This window comes from Hemicordylus capensis, chromosome 3 (genome assembly GCF_027244095.1).
Source record: "Hemicordylus capensis ecotype Gifberg chromosome 3, rHemCap1.1.pri, whole genome shotgun sequence".
Taxonomy (NCBI): domain Eukaryota; kingdom Metazoa; phylum Chordata; class Lepidosauria; order Squamata; family Cordylidae; genus Hemicordylus; species Hemicordylus capensis.
In genome coordinates, this window is record NC_069659.1 from 128,589,448 (window position 1) to 128,610,477 (window position 21,030).

The 21,030-nt window shown below is 48.3% G+C and overlaps 1 protein-coding gene across 2 annotated transcripts in view; it reads right to left on the reverse strand.

Annotated features, from left to right (window-relative positions):
- The window catches only part of CHST7 (carbohydrate sulfotransferase 7), a 30,673-nt gene extending 28,371 nt beyond the window's left edge, over nt 1-2,302 (reverse strand). The window contains exon 1 of one of the 2 annotated variants that reach the window (XM_053306824.1): nt 375-2,302. In XM_053306824.1, coding sequence (XP_053162799.1) covers nt 375-1,893 — 1,519 coding nt within the window. In that variant the 5' untranslated portion in view covers nt 1,894-2,302. Of the gene's footprint in view, nt 1-279 lie in introns of both variants that reach the window. The other variant, XM_053306823.1, reaches the window with a different exon arrangement.
- Nucleotides 2,303-21,030: the final 18,728 nt, after the last annotated feature.

The window sequence follows — 21,030 nt, forward strand, 5'->3', positions numbered from 1 at the left end:
ATAACTTGGAGGCACCCAAGGAGGCACTAGCAGTGAGGTGGAGAGATATCTTTTTATAAAAAGGGGGGGGGGCTTGCAGCAGCAGGGGCGCCTCTGGGCGAGCAGTGCCACTGATGATGGGGAGATGTGGGGCAACGTGTAGCAGGGGGGGTTAGATAGGTTGCCCCACCCCTTGCGTCTGACATCAGCTTCATGGCTTGAGCCCTGCACGCGCTTTGGGGGGCCCCTTCCTGCGCACTTCTTTGTCCCCCAGGAAGCTCGCTATGCCCTTGTTTCTACCTGTCGGGTTCATGAAGTCACAGAGGAGCGGGAGCAGGAGGAAGAGCGAGGCCCGCCCGAGGTTGGTAATGAGAGGAGGCTGCGCTGGACGCTACCTGGGTGCGGAGGAGCAGCGGGGCGCCCCCTGGAATCCCGTTGCGCCTCCCGGCTTTCTGCGTCGCTGAGCGGGTAGGAGAGGAGGGCCATGGCCTCGCCGCAGGCAGACTCCACCTGCCGCACCTGTTCCCGGCTGAGGCGCTCCCGCCAGGCGTGGATGGCTTCACGCGCGTCGCGGGAGGAGATCAGGAAGGGGCGCTCGGCCGAGTAGGCGCCGCCGCGAGTCATGTTCAGCACGAAGTGGTCCAGGGCGGGCAACTCCGGGAGGTCCGCGAAGCGCAGGAGGCGGCGCAGCTGGGCTTGCGGCTCCAACACCAGGTCCTCGTAGCGCAGTAGCGTGTAGCGGGCGCGCAGCCAGGCGGGGGCGCGACGGGAGAAGAGCAAGTCGCGGAACCAGGCCTGGCAGATCACCTCGAGGGCGCCGCCCAGGAAGAACTCGGCTCGGTGTTGCTGGTGCGTCCGGACGCCGCTGGCGCCGGCTAGAACCGCGGCGGCTGGGGGCAGCAGAAGCTGCCGGCGGGGGAGTCCCCGGGGTTCGGCGCGCTGTCGGCTCCGCAACACCTGGATGCTCTCCCGCAGCAGAGCCTGCTTGGCCTTCAGGCGGGAATTGTGGACCGCGCGGGGATCGCGGAAGAGCTGGATGACGCGCAAGTCGAGCTCGGGATCCCGCAGCAGCGGCAGCAACACGCCCAGCTCCAGCAGCCGCACGTCCTTGATCACCATCACTGGGTACTTGCGGCACTCGGCCTCCAGCTCCCGCAGTGCCCGCGGCGGGCAGCTTCGCTCGCAGGCAGCACCGTCGACGAGGCCCACCTCAGCCCGGGCCCAGGGCGCGTCGGGGCACAGCGGCGCCGAGCAGATCACCTTGTTCGTCCGCCACCCGAAGATGCTGGTTGTGCTGAGGTTGCTGCCCGCTTTGCCCCCGAAGGCTAAGGGAAAGGGCGCGAGCGGGTCGCGGGGGGCCGGGGGCGCCGCGTAAAGGCGCAGCACGGAGAAGTCGCAGCGGAAGAGCGAGCGGATCATGTCCCGGAGGGCGCCCTGCAGGCTCATCGCGTCGCCCGGGTAGAGCGCCTGCCACATGTGCCACATGGGCTCGTACAGATAGAAGACGTCCGGGTGCTGGTTGAACAGCTCTCCCAGGAAGGACGAGCCGGTGCGCCAAGTGGCGTGCAGGTAGATGTGCCGCTTCCCGCCAGCCTTGCTCTCCGCGCCGCCCTGCCTCTCAGCTGTCTTCCCTTCATGGTTCGCTGCTGTCTCGGCTGCTGCTGCTGCTCGGGGCGGCGGCGGCGGCGGCTCCTGCTCCTGCTCCCATCTCCACTCGCCTAGCGCCTCCTCCAGGTTGGGGCAGCTGCGGGGCGGCACGGGCAGCAGCAACTCCTCGCCCGCGCGCCCTCTCCTGGCTCCGTAGTCCAGCACATAGGACACCAGCAGCAGGAGCAGCAGCGTGTAGAGCAGCAAACCCAGGGCGAAGCGCCGGTGCTGCTGCCAGCGCCACCTCCAGCGCCGCCGGCTTTTCATGGTGCTCTGGCCACGCCTGAGGGAGCTGCCAGCCCGTACTTCAAGGCGCTGCTGCTGCTGCTGCTGCCGAGGCGGCACTCCGGGAGGGAGGCAGGCTCGTGCCTCTTTTAAAAACAGGCACAAACTTGAGGGGAGGCGGAGAGAAGCGAAGGAGGCGGCCGCCGTTCCTCCTCCTGCCGCCCGCCGCTGCCGCCGCGCCTTCCCAGCCTAGAAACACGCCCACATGCCGGCGAGAGCGAGCCAGAGGCTGAAAAGCAAGCAATACCCGCCTTTCTTTCAACCCAAGCCCCGGCTGCCGCCGCCGCCGCCTTCTGAACCTAGGATCCGCTGTGGTGGTAGCACACTTCCTGGGCCGGCGTGCCAAGCATCTCTTCTCTTTAAGCGCACGCCTCTTCCCAAATGAACAAAAAAACCCACCCAACAACTCCGCAGAACCCAAGGGCCGGACCGCACCTTCCGTTACGCTCCATGTCTGGGATTTCCAGTCTCATTTTTTCGTCTTCAAAAAGCTGCGGGCAGCGACGGGAAGCTTCCAGCCCTCGGCCCGGAGCGCAGATCCTCCGCCCTCCTCACTTTTGGCACACTTTGTGCTAACGGCAACTTGGGGGAGGCGATTTGGATGGGGCAGCGGAAGGAAGGAAAGGGTAGGACCACCTTCCCTCTCACGGTCCGATCCAAAGCGCCCCCTCCCCCGGGTTTCCAAACAGAAAACCTCGTCTCTTTGGCCCTAAAGCTGCAATCCTTTTTACACTTACCTGGGAGAAAGACCCGCCACTTTTATTTATTTATTTGATTTTATTTATTTATTTATATTTATTTATTTGATTTATATTTATTTATTTGATTTATATATTTGTTTGATTTATTTATTTATTTATTTATTTGATTTATTTAGTGAGACTAAACTTCTGCCGCATCAACTTGCATGTCACTTGTGTGTGACTTCCCAACATCCAACACAGAAGCACAAAGCCTAACTCAAAGGTAAAATTTCTAGTACCTTTCAACATTTCTACTTATTTTAAATTTTAATTTATTATAAAATTAAAAGACACATGACGTTTTTAAATGAAAAAAGACCAAATCCCTGTCTGTTATCCCAGTGCTTTTGCTCAGTTTTCCTTATTGCCTACATGTTTTCCCTATATATTTTTGTAGGTTAAAAGGGTTAGATTTTTAACTTCTCCAGCAAAAAAACCCCAAATGAGATTCAGGGAAATCCCTAGAAATCTCTGAGTGGAGTAGGTAACCATAGCTTGATGCCTTTCCCAATTGCTATGGCCCTGTTATCAGTGCCAGATTAATTGGAATAACCAACACGCACATCCCAGAATACAGGATATCCTTTATGCATTATGCATAGACGTTTTCTTCTTTTTAAACTAGTGACAGATCTTACTTATTTGGATCTACCTCATCCCAAAGACTCAATGAAATGAAATACATAAAACCAATCAAATCTTTAACCATCTCCTTAAAGTTCAGCAACAAAGAAATATTCAGGCTCATACTGGCCCACAGGGCAACAGGGCATATTCCCGGGGCGCCCCACCGGCGGGGCGCCCCTCTGCCGCGCTGCACTCGGCAGCAGTGAATACTCCCACCCTTAAGTACCCCTTCTGCTCAAAACCCGGCGCCCTCCTCACATACATTCCACTGCCCTCTCAGTGCCCCCAGTCCGGCCCTGGAAATATTTGCTGTGAAGAAGTTTATTTGCCTGTAAGACTATAGCAGAATGCCTCTTGGGAGGCACAGGGGAAAGGACACAGCTGCCATTGCTATTACGGTGACACCAGTTGAACATAGAAAGCTAGCTTATATGGAGTCACACACTGGTCCATTAAGCTTCTACACTGACTGGCAGTGGCTCTCCAAGGAGTCTCTCCCAGCCCTACCTGGAGATGCCAGGTAGGCACCTGGGACCTTCTGCGTGCAAGCAGATGCTTTACCACTGAGCTATGGCACCATCCCCTAAGGGGAATATCTTACAGCAGACAGCGCTCACATGTAGGCACCCATCCAAATGCAAACCCTGCTTAGCAAAGAGGGCAGTTCATGCTCATTACCACAAGATTCACTTTTCTCCTCTAGATCACACCTTGTCAAGCCTTGGCTAGGGGCTGAGACTGGCTGTGGAAGGGAGGTCCAATGAAAGTGTAGGTGGGCAAGAAGCAGAAGGCCAGAGGCAAGAGGAGCAGTTGAGCATGGGCCAAGCCCTGGTAGTGAGTTAGTCACACAGAAGGATAGAGGCAGAAGGGTTAGTCAGGACCAGAGTAGGGTTGAGTACCAAGGAAGTCAGTGATACAGAGGCAAGATGAGTGCTTTCCTATGCTGACGGCAAGGCTGACCCAAAGACAAGGGTTGTATAGGTCTATGGGGTCAGTTGGTCAGAGCCAGGCTGGGGTCAGCCAACAGTGCTCAGCCTGCCATTACACCCAGAGGCTGCCCCTGGTCCATGCATCTGTAATCCCTTTCTGATGGTACAGAATATAGCAATAGCACTTACATTTATATACCGCTCTATAGCCGGAGCTCTCTAAGCGGTTTACAATGATTTAGCATATTGCCCCCAACATTCTGGGTACTCATTTTACTGACCTCGGAAGGATGGAAAGCTGAGTCAACCTTGAGCCCCTGGTCAGGATTGAACTTGCAACCTTCTGGTTACAGGGCGGCAGTTTTACCACTGCGCCACCAGGGGCTCTGCAAATATGGAGGATGCAGAAGGTAAGTACTGGAGAGCAGCTGCTGGGAAACCCAGAACCTGGGTCTGGTGGAGGACACCACCCCAGCATTTTACACGCATTGAGTCTTCTTCAGAATTCCGTCTTGCATGCTTTCTTTTTAACAATAAAATAAAATAATTTAAAGTATCGTGTTTTGCGTGAAATACTGTACTTTCCATAGCTAACAGCATGTGAATGCTTACATGGGCTGTCAGTCTATTCTGTTCTTGGGCCTTTTATGCCACATTTTTAGCCTCTAAACCAGCTACCGCAACCTACCACCATCGAAGCAAGGGAAGCTTTGGCACTGGTTTTAAGAGAACCGCAACTTTGTATCCACCAGGGTTGTGGCCCTACACATACTGTACCTTTAATAGCCTGGCCCAGAGAAATAGTGCATTCAGGAATCCATATCAAGACAGCTGTTGCAGGAGGGAACCCTGTCTTGCACTCATGGTCACCATTAACCAATTCCTCTGGGCACCAAAGGTAGGATTGCTGAGAGCATGCAAAGGCTCCCCTGCCCCCAGAATAGGAAAGAAACGTCACCAGTACAATAATGTACACTTATAAACACTTGCATTGCAACATGTACAAGCTGTGCAGCCTCACATCTAAATAATCCTTCTATAAACACCAACAGGCCTGAGTTAACCTGAATTAAAACGATGCAGCATATATCACAGGCTGTGCTAAGATGAAAAGCAATCTTCTCGTTGGTTGACAAATTGCAAAACAACTTCCTTTTTTGACAATAGGGTATTCCTAAATTTCATAATTCATTGTGTTGTCAACTGCTACTCATACAATGCTATAGAAGAAGAAAAATCAGTTCTCTTAACTGTTATAAAGGAAAGGAAAGGTTGTGCTGTTGAGTCGGTGTCAACTCCTGGTGACCACAGAGGCGTGTGGTTTTCTTGGTAGAAAACAGGAGTGGTTTACCATTGCCTTCTCCTGTGCAGTATGAGATGATGCCTTTCAGCACCTTCCTATATCACTGCTGCTTGAAATAGGAGTTTCCCATATTTTGAGAAACCCACCAGCAGGGATTCAAACCAACAGCCTCCTGCCCTCTAGGAAGATTGCTTCCCTGCTGCACCATTAGGTGGCTCTAACTGTTATAGCTTTCCTAAAAGAAACCCCTGCTGCAGGAGATCAGGCAGGTGGAGCCAGCTCAGCCACACCCAGTGCTCAGCACTCCACCCCCACAACAGGAGATCAGGTGGGCAAGCAGGCAGAGCAGGCCCCGCTGTACCCAGCCTAGCCACACCTGGCCCTCAGCACCCACCCCCTCAACGGGAGATCAAGTGGCTGGCTGGCTGCACAGGCTGCAAGCCTGCATGACTGACGGGTGGGTGGGCTGCTGCCACCAGCTGTGGGACATTTTAGGGGGTCCCGGGTGGTGGAGGACCAGGCTTCTAGAACTGGAAGTCCAGTTCAAAGAGCACTACTAAGGCCCTGTCCCTCAGGCACGACAACCGAGCCTTCCTCTTTGTCAGCAGAGACCCTCCGATGTTCTTGTCAAGTGGGCACAAACCCTTGGGAGCAGGCGGTCCCTTGGATATCCAGGGCCCAAACCATGAGGACTTTAAAGGTCAAAAACAGCACCTTGAATTGGCAGCCAATGTAGCTCTTTCAAAATGAGTGTATTATGATCCCAGCGGGCAACTCCAGATAAAACCCTAGCTGTGGCATTTTGCGCTAGCTGCAGCTTCCAAATATTCTTTAAGGGCAACCCTACACAGAGTGCATTACAGTAATCCAGCCAAGAAATGACTAAGGCGTGGGTAACTGGCCAGATCTGCCTTCTCGAGAAAGGGACGCAGCTAGTGCACTAACTGAAACTGTGCAAAGCTGTGCACTCCAGCCACCACCTCCACCTGAGCTTCTAAAAGCAGTGTTGGGTCCAGCAATACCTCCAAGCTGTGCACTTGCTCTTTCAAGGGGAATGCAACCCCATTCAGAACTGGTCAAATCCCCTCATCCTGACTGGCTCTCCTACTGACCAACAGCACCTCCATCTTGCCCAGATTCAGTCTCAGGTTATTATCATCCAACCCATCACTGCCTCCAGCCACTGATTCAAGACATCCACTACTTCCCTAGGATCAGGTAATAAGGAGAGATAGAGCAGAGTGTCATATGTATATTGCTGACAACTCAGTCCAAGTCCCCTGATGACCTCTCCCAGTGGTTTCATGTGTTTAAAAGCATGGGGGACAGAACCGAACCACACGGGACCACACAGGCCAGTGACCAAGGAGCCAAGCAGTAGTTCCCCAGCACCACCTTCTGGACACTCCCCCCAAGAAAGGACTTAAGCCACTCCAAAGCAGTACCTCCAATCACTATACTTGAGAGATGGTCCCCAAAGATACCATGGTATGGAACCCCATTGAGAGGTCCAGCACACTCTCCCTGACAAGCTAATGGCATAGGTCATCCACTACGGCAACCACAGATGGAAGCCAGATTGAAATAATCCATATCATCCAAGACCCTCTGTAGCTGATATGCCACCACATGCTCTATCACCTTGCCCAAAAAAGGTAGATTAGAAACAGGTCTATAGTTTAGCACATGGGTCCAGGTTGGAGATATCAAGGGAGGGCTTTTTAATGGTAATGGTCTTACCATTGCTCCTTGAGGCATGGTGGTAACTTACTCTCCCTTACTGAAGCATTGATTATAGCCTCTAACCATCTGCCTGTACCCTCCCTGGCAGATTCTATTAGCCATGAAGGGCAAGGGTCAAGAGTGCACGATGTTGCCCACACACTGCCCAGGATCTTGTCTTCAGGATCTTGTCCATCCTCAGGCTGCACTAACTGAAAAGAATCCAACACAATTGGACCAGATGGAACCCAAGGCACATCTGCTGGAACTGCCAAAACTCTGGTCCAAATTCGCACAATGAGAACAACTTTATCTGCAAAGTGTCATGCAGCTGATCACAATGGACTGTAGATGGTTTCACTTTTAGTGAATTATCCCAGCCATACTGATATGTTTTATCTTCAACATTTGTTGTCTGATTATAATGATTCAGTTTCCTTAAATGTGGCTGAATTTTGTTTTGTAGCTTGTAAAATTAGTCAAGAGATGCTTCATTGATCAAAGTATCCTCTTTTCCAGCTTGTTATGTATGATGATTATGGTATGATGTTTATTTAGCTGGTTGACAACCATAATAAAGGAATCTGGATCTGATGGTTCCTCCGCCATTACCTAGGGGGATGTCTGGAGCAATGACTTTGCTACATGGAACAGTTCTGCTGGACTGCCATGAGTAGATGCAAGAGAGGCAGCGAAAAAATGTTTCTTCTCTGCCCTCCCTGCCACGGAGTCGTCCCTAAAAGGGGCTCTAGTCCGTGTTCAGTCATATTCATCCTGACTCTTCCTCCAGCGTTCAATAGCCCTAGCCGTCACCATATTCCAGAGATTCAGCAGGGCCTCAATTAGTTGCCAGCTCTAGACACTGGAAACTCCCTGAATTTGAGAAGACCAATAAAACTTGGAGGGAGGACCACTCTAATTAGTCCATGGGTTCGATTTGAACCAGACCAGTTCAACCAATTTGAGCTCAAGCCAGACTGGTATTCCAAAAAGGGTCAGTCTGAGTTCGAGCCCAACCGGACCTGTTTCGACTGGTTCTAGTGCTTGCAAAGGGGAATCCAGCAAGGATTTCCCTTTACAAGAATCAGGGGAACCCTACGAGGTTGGAAAAGGGAGGCTGTGTGTGTGTACAGTAGTAAGTTACCTTATGTGCAGCAGTGACAGCATGGCCACACTGGAGCACCAGACATGGTCCAGACTGGTGGTGAAGTGCCCTCTCACTGCCCGCCCCTGGCCGCCATTAGAAGAAGTATTTTAAAGTCAGGGTTCCCCCTTTTGCTTGTAAGGGACAATCCTCACTGGATTCCCTGTTACAAGCATACCCCTCAAACCAAATCAAACCAGTTCTAAACCAGTTCGACCCCCAAACCAAACTGGGGTTTGGTTTGACTTGAACCGGCTTGAGGACCAGTGGTCTAGTTCAAATTCATTTCCAATTCTAACCAAACTGCCAGAATTGGTTCTGTGCACACCCCTAACACCCACCACCCCTGCCAAGAAAAATTCCAATTGCCTTGGAATCCCTGCTCTTTAGTCCTGAGTATATGGAGCAAGGGCATTCTGCAGTTAACAGTAATGCAAGAAACACAATTTTGCAATTAATGGTGGAAGAAAGAAAAAGACCAGGAATAACTATCATATGTGCAGAGTGCCTTTTTCTTTCTACCACCTTTAACTGCAGGCTGTGTTTCTTGCATTCCTGCCCTCCTGCAGGATTGTGTGAGTTATCAGATCATTTACAGGGTATTTCAGAAGGAATCCTTATTAGATAAATTATTTAGTGTGTATTCCCATAGTGGGCAGTAGATTTCTCTTAAAGGAATTAGAAAAATCCTCACTGATGGATTCACTAACTGTATATTAGCTAATGGTTCATTTCCCCCTATCCAGTTGTACTTCTTTTTCCCTCATGCTCTCTCACTACTGACATGTGATTATTGCTGTCTCCTCCTCCAGTATTAAAGTCTATACAGATGTTGTCTTAAACAATGTTATCTGTGTTATATACACACATGTTTGATATTTGTTATAGAGGTTGTGATTATTGTTTTGCATTGAGTATGTTATGGAATATTAAACTTGGGTTTACACTATAATGCATGACAGCCCAAACTGTGCAGCAGAGCTTTGGAATGAAGTAATGCTTATGATCCGTCTTGGCAGTGACCTAGAAATCTGTTTTTTATTATTCAACTCATGACTTGTACAGATGAAACATTAAGGAGAAGACCTCTTGTTGTGAGTGGCAACTGGCTGCAGCAACCGAGACTGCTAGGCACTGAGTAACGAAGGAACAATAAATAAATGGATAACCACACAAGTACAGATGAGATCAATCTAGGCAAAACTTATTTTATCTAGTCAAAAAATGCTGCATGTATCTATACAGCCTTTTCAGGACAGATATATTCATTTTTGTGGAAATAAATGAGTGCATAAAATGTTAAAATACATATGCAAAATAACACTAGTTTCCTGTAGCTAGCACTCACCCACCCACCCACCCACCCCCACACACACATCCCTCTTTAGACTAGTTTGTACAATGGTCAACCTTCCACTTTCCGCACATATGATCGAGAGTGAGTGTGCCCACATCTGCCCACCGCCCAGGACACCGCCCAGGACACCGCCCAGCATTGTCACATGGGGGGCAGAATGCCCAAACTAAACCTTGGATTAGGCATGATTTGGACATTCCCACCACCAGTTACTATGTGAGGTGGGGACAATGCACCTGGGCAGGGAAGATGCTTGGGTAGCCCGTCATGTCTGACCTGGCCCACTCTGCTCTCAAGGAGTGCCTGGACCGACAGTTCACGGTTCAGAACAAGCAAGCAACCTTCAGTTCGGCTACTAATTGGAGATTTTACTAATTATAAGCTCTTACAGGATCTGGACACCACATAGATACAAGGGAAATAAGTGTGCACAATAACCTTCAAATATGATCTACAATTCAACCTCATATTTTTCCTCATAGTAATGGACCCTGTTGGACCTCCAAGCCTAGATGAAATGTCCAGACCCTGTTGGACCTCCAGGCCCAGATAAAATGTCACCGTCTCCCCTAAAGCTGAGTCCTGCAGCCAGGAATAACTAATAACAAAGTAATGGGTAGAGACTAGTGTTAACAATGTGCTAACTGTTATCGGAAATACCTATATCAGGCAGTAGCAATATAGGAGGATGTTGAAAGGCATTATCTCCTACTTCTCAGGAGAGGAGTGCTGGTCTTCTCATAGCAAGCATGACCTGCCTCCCTAGCTAAGCAGGGTCTGCCCTGGTTGCATGTGGAAGGGAGACTAGAAGTGTGAGAACGGTAAGATATTCCTCTCAGGAGATGGAGCTGCTCTGGGTAGAGCAGAAGGTTCCACGTTCCCTCTCTGGCTTCTCCAAGGTAGGGCTGAGAGAGATTCCTGCTTGCAACCTTGGAGAAGCTGCTGCCAGTCTGTGTAGACAGTACTGAACTAGATAGACCAGTGGTCTGACTCAGTAGAAGGCAGCTTCCTATGTTCCTATGAGGCAATGGTAAACCCCTCCTGGGTGCTTTCCAGACTAGCTGCTCAGCAGCAGCAAAATGCCTCCCTTCAGGCAAGTCACATTCAAAATGTAAACAGCTGTGGGAGCAGTCTTATGGAAACTAACAACCTGAAAAAAACCAGCAGCTTTTTAATGCCAGATATAGAACTTCCTAGCTCAATATCGCAGCGATTAAATTTGAAACCAGGCATTGGAAATGTTAACGGCACCCTGCTCTCCGTGTAGGGACTGCAGTGTCATGACGCAGGAAGTGTGGAAGCACACTTCCGAGGTACGACGTGACCTCGTTGCAGGGTTCAATCTGGAAATCGCTCCGTATTCTACCAAAGACAACCACAGGGCTATGTGGGTGCCAAGAGTCGACACTGACTTGACAGCACACTTTGCTTTAACTTTGCTTCAGAAACATTGAGTGCAATGAAAATGTCCCAGTTCACAAGTTATCACTTGAGGTATCACATCTTACTTCCTAGTTTTTGTAGATCTCTTCGCCCTATTCAGACATTATGTTCATGCATACAGGTGTCTGCACACATGTACATGTTTTTGTGTGAATGACTGTACATGTCTTCATTGAAAAAGTGAATATGGAAACAGGTCCCATCAAACAGAGGCACAGATAAGAAATGGACTACTGTATTGAACATATGTAAATAAGGTAAATAACTATCCTGTGCATGCAAACACTGTACACAGTGTTCATGTCTTGAACATAACATGTGAACAAAGAGTTTGTGTTGCATGGAAGAGGAAGTAATCTTTTCAAACAATTTTGTGATGTTTTCCCCTTTAAATATTCATTATTCCTTCTCTATCTTGAGTACAAACACTGAAGGCACAGAAAAGTGGGCAGCATTCAGACTTAGCCATTGCAAAGTCCCATTAAAATTTAAATTAGTCAAGACTAATTTGTCTTATTTATTTAAGAGGCGCTTAGTCATAACTAACTATTCTGGATGCTGTTTTCCCCCCATTCTTCCTTTTCCTCAGGAACAGCAGAGACATTTTCTACATATAAAGGATACAATTGTGTACAGGCTGTTCAGATCCCACTGAAGTCAAGTGTAGTGATGACTTTGGATTGTTTTATTGATTAATCATTACCTGCTTTCATTATTTGGGGGGCAAAGTGGGATGATTGTGGGTGGGTAGGTGCAGCTCCCTTCCTGTATGGCTGTAACAAATGAAGACCATACAGTGGTATGCAGAGGCATAGCGTCCATTGGACATGGGGGGGGGGGACAATTGCCTCTGGGCCCAGAGGGTCCACAAGGGTTCCACAAGCAGAAGCCTCCTGCCTCCTAAGGGGTCTACCAGTGATCTGGGGGGCTGCCCCACCTCCGCTGCTGCCCCGCTGCTACTGCCACCACTTGCCACCGCTGCCCGCCACCCGCTGATATTTCTCATTTCACTGCCAGGGGGTGGGGGTTGAGCTAACCAGAGCAGGCCACCTTCCATGGTGCTGGCAGCAGGTGCTACTGCTGGTGGGCTTCTCCTGCACGCCTGCACAGTTTGAGTAGGGATGTCGCATGCTCGTGACATCATGGGCATGCAATGTCCATACTCAAACTGCGCAGGCTGGAAAGGCCCACCCGCTGCTTGCTCTGCTCTGCTCTGCTCACCCCCCACCCCCAACCCCTGGCAGTGAAGATGAGAAATATTGGCTCGGTGGGGGTGCAGCAGCAGTGGTGGTGAGGTAGCCCCTCAGATAACTTGGAGGCCTCCAAGGAGGCAGAAGCAGTGGTGCAGGAAGGTATCTTTTTAAAAAATGGGGAGGGGCTCACAGAGGCTGGGCAGCCTCCGGGTGAGCAGTGCTGCTGCTGATGGGGAGATGTGGGGCAATGTGGAGCTTGTGAGGTTAGGTAGGTTGCCCCACCCCTTACATCTGACATCAGATGCAGGGGGCATGGCTTGGGGGTGCTGGGGCACGTGCAAGATGGGGGCCCCTTCCTGCTCTTTGTCCCCCGGCTCCTGGGAAACCCGCTATGCCCCTGCTGCTATTGTTAGTCTTGCAACCATGCCACCAGAAAACATTTCCGTTTTCTTCAGTATCTAATTAATTTTCCAGTGCAGGAAGGAAGATATGTGCTCAGACTGGTTAAGGACTCTGCCACTTCTGTGTATTATGCAGCAACTAGCACACTGTTAGCATTACATAAACAGTGGTATTTTATTAGCTGCTATTTTAAATTATCTCTAGGGACTGCTGTTGCTCAAAGTAGTGACCAAGAAAGCACCCCTCCTCAGCAGATGTTTCTACCACTGCATATAAAAAGTTTGTTTCTCCCTCATTCTTTCCCGAGGCATTGAACAGTACACCGGAGCAATTTGTTTTATCAGCAGGAACCATTCTTCCTTCTTCTCCTTCCTTGCTTATGCACAAACTATTTCTGCTCGGCGATGGCAGTTCATTCAAAACAAACACTATAGTTGTGGTCTCACAAGCAGCTGAACTTCAGTGCTCAGATGATTATTTACAAATGGCCCACAGAAGAGGGAAGCGAAAAGAAAGGAGTGGTTTCTGTACTTTTCTTGAACTTCTGGAGGGATAGCCATTGCTGCAAAAACAACCGGGTCTTGTGGTATCTTAAAGACTTAACATATTTATTGGGTGGTATCCTATGTTTGGGTTCCTAAGTCCCATTTAAATGATTGGGACTTAAGTTAATAACAACCAATTTGCTGTATTTGTTTAAGTGATGCTTAGTCCTGACTTTCTGGGGATTCAACGAATTGAAGCTTAAGAAATTTCACACCTATAATAAATTTGTTATTATCGAGGCACTTAAACATTTTAAAAGCATGGTAAGCTATAGTTTGGGACACTTGTCGCTCTTTAAACTGGTATGATTTTCAGCATAAAAACACCAGACCTAAGTATGTTTAATCCAGTCATGTAAATCAAATTTGTGTTACATATCACTTGGACCAGTAAAAACATCATGCAGACGAAGTTTCCAGAGAGTTTAGTTTGAGCCAGGGTTCAGAAGGATTTTGCCATCTGGTCCAATCTGTACTAGAAATTTACATAGATGTCATATGCTTTAATTGTCATGGCTTCCCCCAAATAATCCCAGGATCTGCAGTTTAGTGAGGTGCTAGGAATTCTCTTACATATTCCTAGACAGACCCTTCCCATAGACTACAGTTCTGAGCATTAACTTGAAAGAGGGAGAGGAGGTTGCACTATTAAGACGTCCATTTTATGCATATTTATCTGAAAGCAAAACCCATTTAACTCCATGGGACTTGCTCCTAATTAAAAATGCATAGGATCTGGCTGCACATCTGTGATGTGGATGTACCTGTATATCAGTGTTTATGTCTGAAACAGGGTCATAGAATTAGAATGACTATGATCCTGTATGTAGTTCCTCTCCTCTCCTTAGTGGGTAATCACAACTAGCATGCAAATATCTGGGATCAGGAAGTGATTTCAAAGCAACTATGAGATCTGACATCATGGGGTTTTTTTTGGAAAAATAATCCTTGGAACACAAAAGAATCATAGGTAGTTGTGTCGGTCCATTAGGGTGAAAAAAAGCCAACAGAGGGTAATACATTTATTAGAAGGTATCGATTCATATCTCCCAAAGAGTCAAAACTAGAATCAAATAAATTCCACAAAGTAGTCAGCAAGCTTTTGAACACTCCAGAATGCTTTTTCAGGTTGGATGCTAATCAATACAAAAGCGAAGATAGATTTGGTCTTTATGGGAGGAGAGCCCCAAGCTCTGCAATTTGCAGCAGTCTTAAGAAGGAGGTTTTAGGCAGGATCAAAGAACAACATGTTACATAAAACACATCTTTAGAAGAAACACTTAAATGCAAAAATAGACCAGAAGTGGCCCCTTTATCTTCAAAGGGTAGCAGCAGGAGGCCCAGGGGTGTGATGTGCAGTGAGGAGGGGGTTAACACATTCCTCCTTCACTATGTTCACTGCAGAAATCATTCTCCCACCTTCATAGACAACACCATTTGCCTCTGACCCAGCAATTAATTGTATTTGCCTCTGGGCCACAGTAATTCCTCTCTTCATATTTGCACTTTCATGTTAACATGCTGGTAAAATGATGAGTTTTGACTCAAAACCAAGAGTATTTTGACTCAACACTATCAGATTTAGTAGCCAAGTCTCAAGCAGCAAGCATTTCCCATTTAGAAAAGCAAACAAATTTTAGTTCCCTTTTCTCTTGATTTTAAATCTATCTACTGCTCCCTCTCCAACAGAGGAATTATTCAGCCTCACAACTGCATTTAGCCATATTTTATTCATTGTCTGACACCATTTATTTCCTGCCTAATCCCCAGACTTCTTAAAGGCTTTTAACATGCAATAAAAGGTTTATGTATCAATATATATAACAGATAATTGGAAAGGACTGTTGGCCCTGGATGATTATCAGTGTCAAGAGATGAATGGCATGTTGGAGATGAAGTTCCAGTGCATCAAACTATCCTAATGACCACTAATGACCACTAGACGTAGTTCCTTTCACACCAACTATCCTAATGACCACTAGGAGCACTGAGAGTAGAAGTGGTTAGTGAGGGTCCCCTTACCTGTCCTGCCTCTACTCTATGACCCTTGCCTTGACTCCTCAGGTATTTCTGTAATGAGTCAGCTTTACTTCCGTTCTCCTTGGAGAGCAGATGGGAGCATCTCTCTCTCCCCCCACCCCTGCCCAATTCATTGAGGCTATTCCCACAATCAATGGAAAGAAGGCTAAGGGAGCTTAGCTCACTTTCTGTTGATCATGGGAACCACGTGCCTAAATGAGGTTAATGGAGTGAGAGTTCTCTTAAACTCATTTTGTTGCTTGTGTGTTGCTGCAGCATGAGGTGACATATGAGTAGACCCCTGGCCGGGAGGCTGCAAACAGCTTCCTGGGCTCAGGGGTCTCTCCAGGATGCCCCACACACTTGTGCAGGGCATCCTGGAACTTCTGGGGGCTGGCCGGCCCCCAATCCTCGTCACCCCTGCCCAGGGGCGTAGCAAGGTTGGAGTGGGCCCAGAGACAAGATTTTAAAATGGGGCCCCCCCACTCAAAGTCCAGGGCCTCCGCACACCCCAGGCCCCCAAGGATTTAAGTCTGATATTCCAAAATAAGTATGCTGCCTGGAAATACATTTCACTGAATACACACACGCACACGTCACAATATATAGTGATATACATTGAGTACTATACATTTGTTTTACTTTTAATGCCTAGAACACACTAGAAAGATGAATGGTTAAAATGGGCCCCTCGCTGCAGATTAGCAAAGGAGACTTTCAACCATGCAGGGTGAGCCTATGTTTGTTTTCTCAGAATTCTGAACAAATTCAGTCAAGTTTGATTGCAGGAGGTTTTTCACAGGAGGCTTTTAAAGCCCTTTAAGACACATCTCCTCTGGAATAGAGGTGCTGCATTCACATGTTGGCCAGATTTACCCTGAAGTCCCTGCAAGTAATTGGGGAGCAGTTCACACACAAGAAAAATAAAATAAAATAAAAGCAGAAGACATGCTTCACAGTTCTCACTCAGACCTTCTGGGTTGCAAAACAACTTGAACATAAGTGCATTTATAAATATATGAATGAATGAATAAAATAAATATAATACTGTTTCTTCCAGAAGTTTTTGTAATTTTCTGCCATGAAACAAGCCACTTATAGGACTTTTTAGATAGTTTTTTTTTAAGCCAGCAAATTTTCCAAGCTGTTTAAAAATAAATAGTCAGAGACTTCTCAGTCCCTCCCCCCCATATCAAAGCCCTATGGCAAGCAGATCCCTATATATCCGGGTGGGGGGGTGGGGAAGGTAACCACAAAAAGGAGTTCACACTCTACCTGGCAGCAGGGGGTCTTCTGCTGCAGAGAACAGTGGAGGCCTCTCTGGCTGCCTCCTCCTTCCTGCCTGGCTTGGGCCCTACTGGAGTTCAGGCTTCACAGAGGCCTACACCAGACCTCCGTGGAAGCCCCGCCCACCCGCCGATCAGCTGAGAGGCGGCAGAAAAGGAGCTCTTTGCAGCTTGCCTGCTGCTTCGATTGCCGGCCAGCAGAACAAGCAGGAGAGACGGCGAACAGGGTAAGTGGCTGAGGGGCCTTGGGGCTGGGCAGGGGGCAATGGGGAGTCACGTGAGGTGCCTCTGGGGTGCCCCTCCAGGCAGTGGGGCCCCCAGACAACTGTCTCCCCTTGCCCTATCGTTGTTACGCGCCTGCCCCTGCCGGCTCCATGAGGGAGCCAGCAATTGTGTGGGTGGCCAATCTGGCTGCCCAGGGCTCTGGGCAGGATCATCTGTGGGAAGAGCAGGCTAATCCCACTCTCCCCGCAGACCCGACAGAAGCTCTTCTCATGGATCTTGAGAAGAGCTTCCCTATGTAGCTCATAGTTAGGATAAGTCTTTCCTATCTAAAATGTACTTAACCTAATAAATCTCATTTACTTTATACTGCACTAGGATCTCCATGCTTGTTCTTGACTAACTGCAACAATAAGGCTCTGCACTACTTTGTAACTGGAGAGGGCACCTTCCTCTTGGTGCTTTGCTAAACGGTCACAGATTGCAACATTTATTTATTTTTATTCGTTTATTGTATTGAACGTATTTTTATACCGCCCAAAACTTATGTCACATGGCAAATGTGACCTTGTTGAACTTTTGGACCTCTCAGCAGTCTGTGATAAAACTGATCATCCACCCCTTCTGGGATGGTCAGGGCAGTTAGGATCATGGGAGTGCAGTTTTGCTGGTTCGATGGTTCCCTGTCTGCTCTATTGCTTAAAAGAGCCTTGCCTGTTTTTCCTAAGCAATGCTTGCAACGGTTCTGGGGAACCTTTACTAGAGTAGGCAGGTCCTCACGGGGCCCCTCCAAGTTGGAGGAGGAAGGCAGGACTGTGTTCTTGGGTCATGGTGGAAGTGCTGGCTCGGATTCCTCTGATTCTCCCAGTATGGGGGTTGCCCAGGTTCTGAGGCATAGAGCCTTCCTACCCATAGAGCCTAGCTTATCCCCTGAACGGTCTGCCTCACTTCCACTACCTCAGCAGTGAAAGCAAAGGCAAGCCCTTCAAAAACAGTGATCGCAGAGCCAGGACCTGTCCCTTGCTGTTGGTACTCCACTAGCACCAGTGACTGTCTTGCTCTCTCCCTTCCAGAGCAAGTCAGTTGCTGGTGCTAGTGGAGCACTGGCAGTGAGAGACAGGGGCTGGTGCTGCGATCAGCATCTTGAAAGTGCCTGCCTTTGGCTCAACTAGGCTGCTGTGACCCTGGAAGGGAGACACAGAGGCCGGCGAACTTGGATACACTCACGCTGCTTGCCTGCCCTCCTACAGCAAGCTGTGGTATGCACTGGCCCCAGGACAGAATGGGCATCGCACCTGGAAGGTGAGGGGGAAGAGAGGGGGTGTCAGTCAACTCCAGCTGCTCTGACCCGGGGAGACAGGATCAGCAAGGATGGAGTGGGGCCAAGAGGGGCTAACATCAAAAACAAAAGGGACAGCAGTGGAGGTGAGATGAGGCAGAGGCAGGTAGGTGACACCACAGTGGAGGGGGGCAGAATGCCCACACTCATAGCCCCATGGAGCACTTGCTGCCCAAGGCTGTTGCTTCATCTTGCCTCATGGGGGAGCCACCCCCACATCTGAGTGCAACAGGAGTGCAACATTTTCATTACTTTCTATGCACCAGCTTTTGCCATGAACATGTCCACAAAATGTCTGCACATTTGCATGGGGCTTAATCACCATTTGAAAGCAGAAGTGATGGCTTTGTAGGTTCATAGCATACTTTATCATAGTGGTTAGAGTGCTGGACTAAGACAGGGGAGACCCGAGTTCAAATCCCCATTCAGCCATGATACTAGCTGGGTGTCTCTGGGCCAGTCACTTCTCCCTCAGCCTAACCTACTTCACAGGGTTGTTGTAAGGAGAAACTCAAGTATGTAGTACACCGCTCTGGGCTCCTTGGAGGAAGAACGGGATATAAATGTAATAATAATAATTACAACTACTACAACTACTACTACTACACAACATGATCCATGTGTGCGAGGGGCCTTTGGGCAGCCCACTTGAGAAGCAACATTTGAAATTAAGATAAAAGCCGTTCACAGGGGAAAGTCAACAACCCCATCAGGCATGCTCAGCCCTAAGTAACTCTTTAGATCTCAGTCATTGTATGTGTCTTGTAAGGCTATCAAGAATCTAACTTTCTAATTCTGCTGCATATCAATCAGCTGAAATGTGAGTCACAATACTTTAGGGCTGTGTTCAGATAAAAAGAAGTTCAGGGCTGAAGTCAATGCTATCTTTCATAAGCAAGGAAAGCTGATAGGCATGCTGACCACAAAGGATCTTTTCTACCAATTAGTGTTTATTTTAACATATTATATAAGTTTTCAATCCAATTAAGGATTTTTCAATCCAATTACAGATCAGTACTTTGTAAGGCTTCAATTCCAAGGTGTCAATCACTTGCATAACACAGAGTTATCTTTTTTCTGCTCACAGCTTTGCTGATTTTCTGCATGGCAGGGCACACATACAAGCTGAACTTGATTTTGTTCAGCCAAAGCAAGCAACTCTAGGTAGATAGAACATAGAGACTTTCTTGAATGACACTTCCCAGATGTGTAACTACTGTTATGGATCATTTTATATCCCAAGATGAAGAAATACTTGTATTTCTGCCCCTTCATGTTTTTGCCATTAGAATTAGCTAAACAAACAGTGGCTGAAAATTGGCACAGACTGGTTTTGTGTGTCTAACAATCCCTGCAGAGCATGCAAATTGTGTCTGACATCTGCAGAACAGCTGGCTACTGATCACTTGAACTCTTTTCATTGCAAAAGTGAGCAGCACATTACAAGCTCTACTTTCAGAAGCAGAGAGACGTTTGCCATCTTGGTCCACTGTATGGCATTTTAGGTAGCCTGAGGTCAGGATTCAGGTTAAGATTCAAGAAGATTCTTTAGCTCTTTCTCAAAGTGTTTACATGCCTCTGTGAGGGGTCATCCTACTTTAGGGTACCTCTGCTACTACCATTCAGATCTGCTTAGGCAGGATCTGAGACCAACTTTCACTTCTCCCCCACCCTCTTGTTGGAGTAGTAGCGTGGGGGTCTCTCTTCAGGTGAGGCGGCAGAGGAAACAAGATTGTTTCCTTTATTGTTTATCAACAGTTCTTTAAGCATTATGGTCCAGCATGGGGGTTAGGCTGGAACCATTTGCTCGGGATGGACTCTTGCTTGTCCTGGCCCCATGGGTCTGCTGCTTGCTGGGCTTATCCTCACTTCACGGACACGCTCCCTATGAGTCACACCCCTGGTTGCTCCTGGGGACCTTCGGCAACTTCAGCCTCCATATAGTTTTCCAAGAGGTGAGTGGAACTTTCAATGTGCTGGGCCTACTGCATATTATCCAAGTCTAGGCCTCCCCTGGTACACCCTGAATTACTTATTCCAATGCTATTTTCTCTACTATATGAGTCTCCATGGAAGAGTGGGGTTTAGCCATGTCAAAGGTGCTTCCTATAATTTGGCATCCCTTTCATGAATTTTATGGATCGGAAACGGTGGTGGTAGACCTCCTCTGTTAACTCATAGCAATAGCAATAGCACTTACATTTATATACCGCTTTATAGCCGAAGCTCTCTATGAGCAACCATTAACTCATAGCAATCTAGTATGGCAGATTTCACTATATCGTACTCCACTGCCTCATCGGTGGGGAGAGCCCTTAACACTGCCTGTGCTGGACCCGTCAAATAGGCCCTAGCCCAGGATATGAACCCATTTTGGTTCAGGCCAGCTGGGTGCTGCCACAATATGCTCAAAGATGCTAAGGAAGGCATATGCAATCATCCTCAGGGGATAACTTAGCCAGAACAGGGGCACCAAGCCCATCCATCCATCTCCAGTTCTGGCCCTTGCCACTATGGGTACAGGTGCCAACTGTGCTTCCCCGCCCTGCTCTGCCCACTGGCCACTCTGAGTGGGCTCCACTTTTTTTGTCCATGCCACAGAACTCTGCCACCTCTCCTCCTGCTCTGGCGCTGCCTGGACATTTGGCTACCGCCATGGGGGCCTCTCCAGCCACTGAGGTGAGCAGTGAGGATGTGGTGGCCAGACATCCATCCTATAACAAATTGTTCTCTGAGTGTCTCACAAAACAGAAAATTATACAATTAGAAAAATATACAGTTAAAAACACATTAAAACAGACCAAACAAAAAGTGCCAACAAATACAACCGAAAAAAGACAAACTC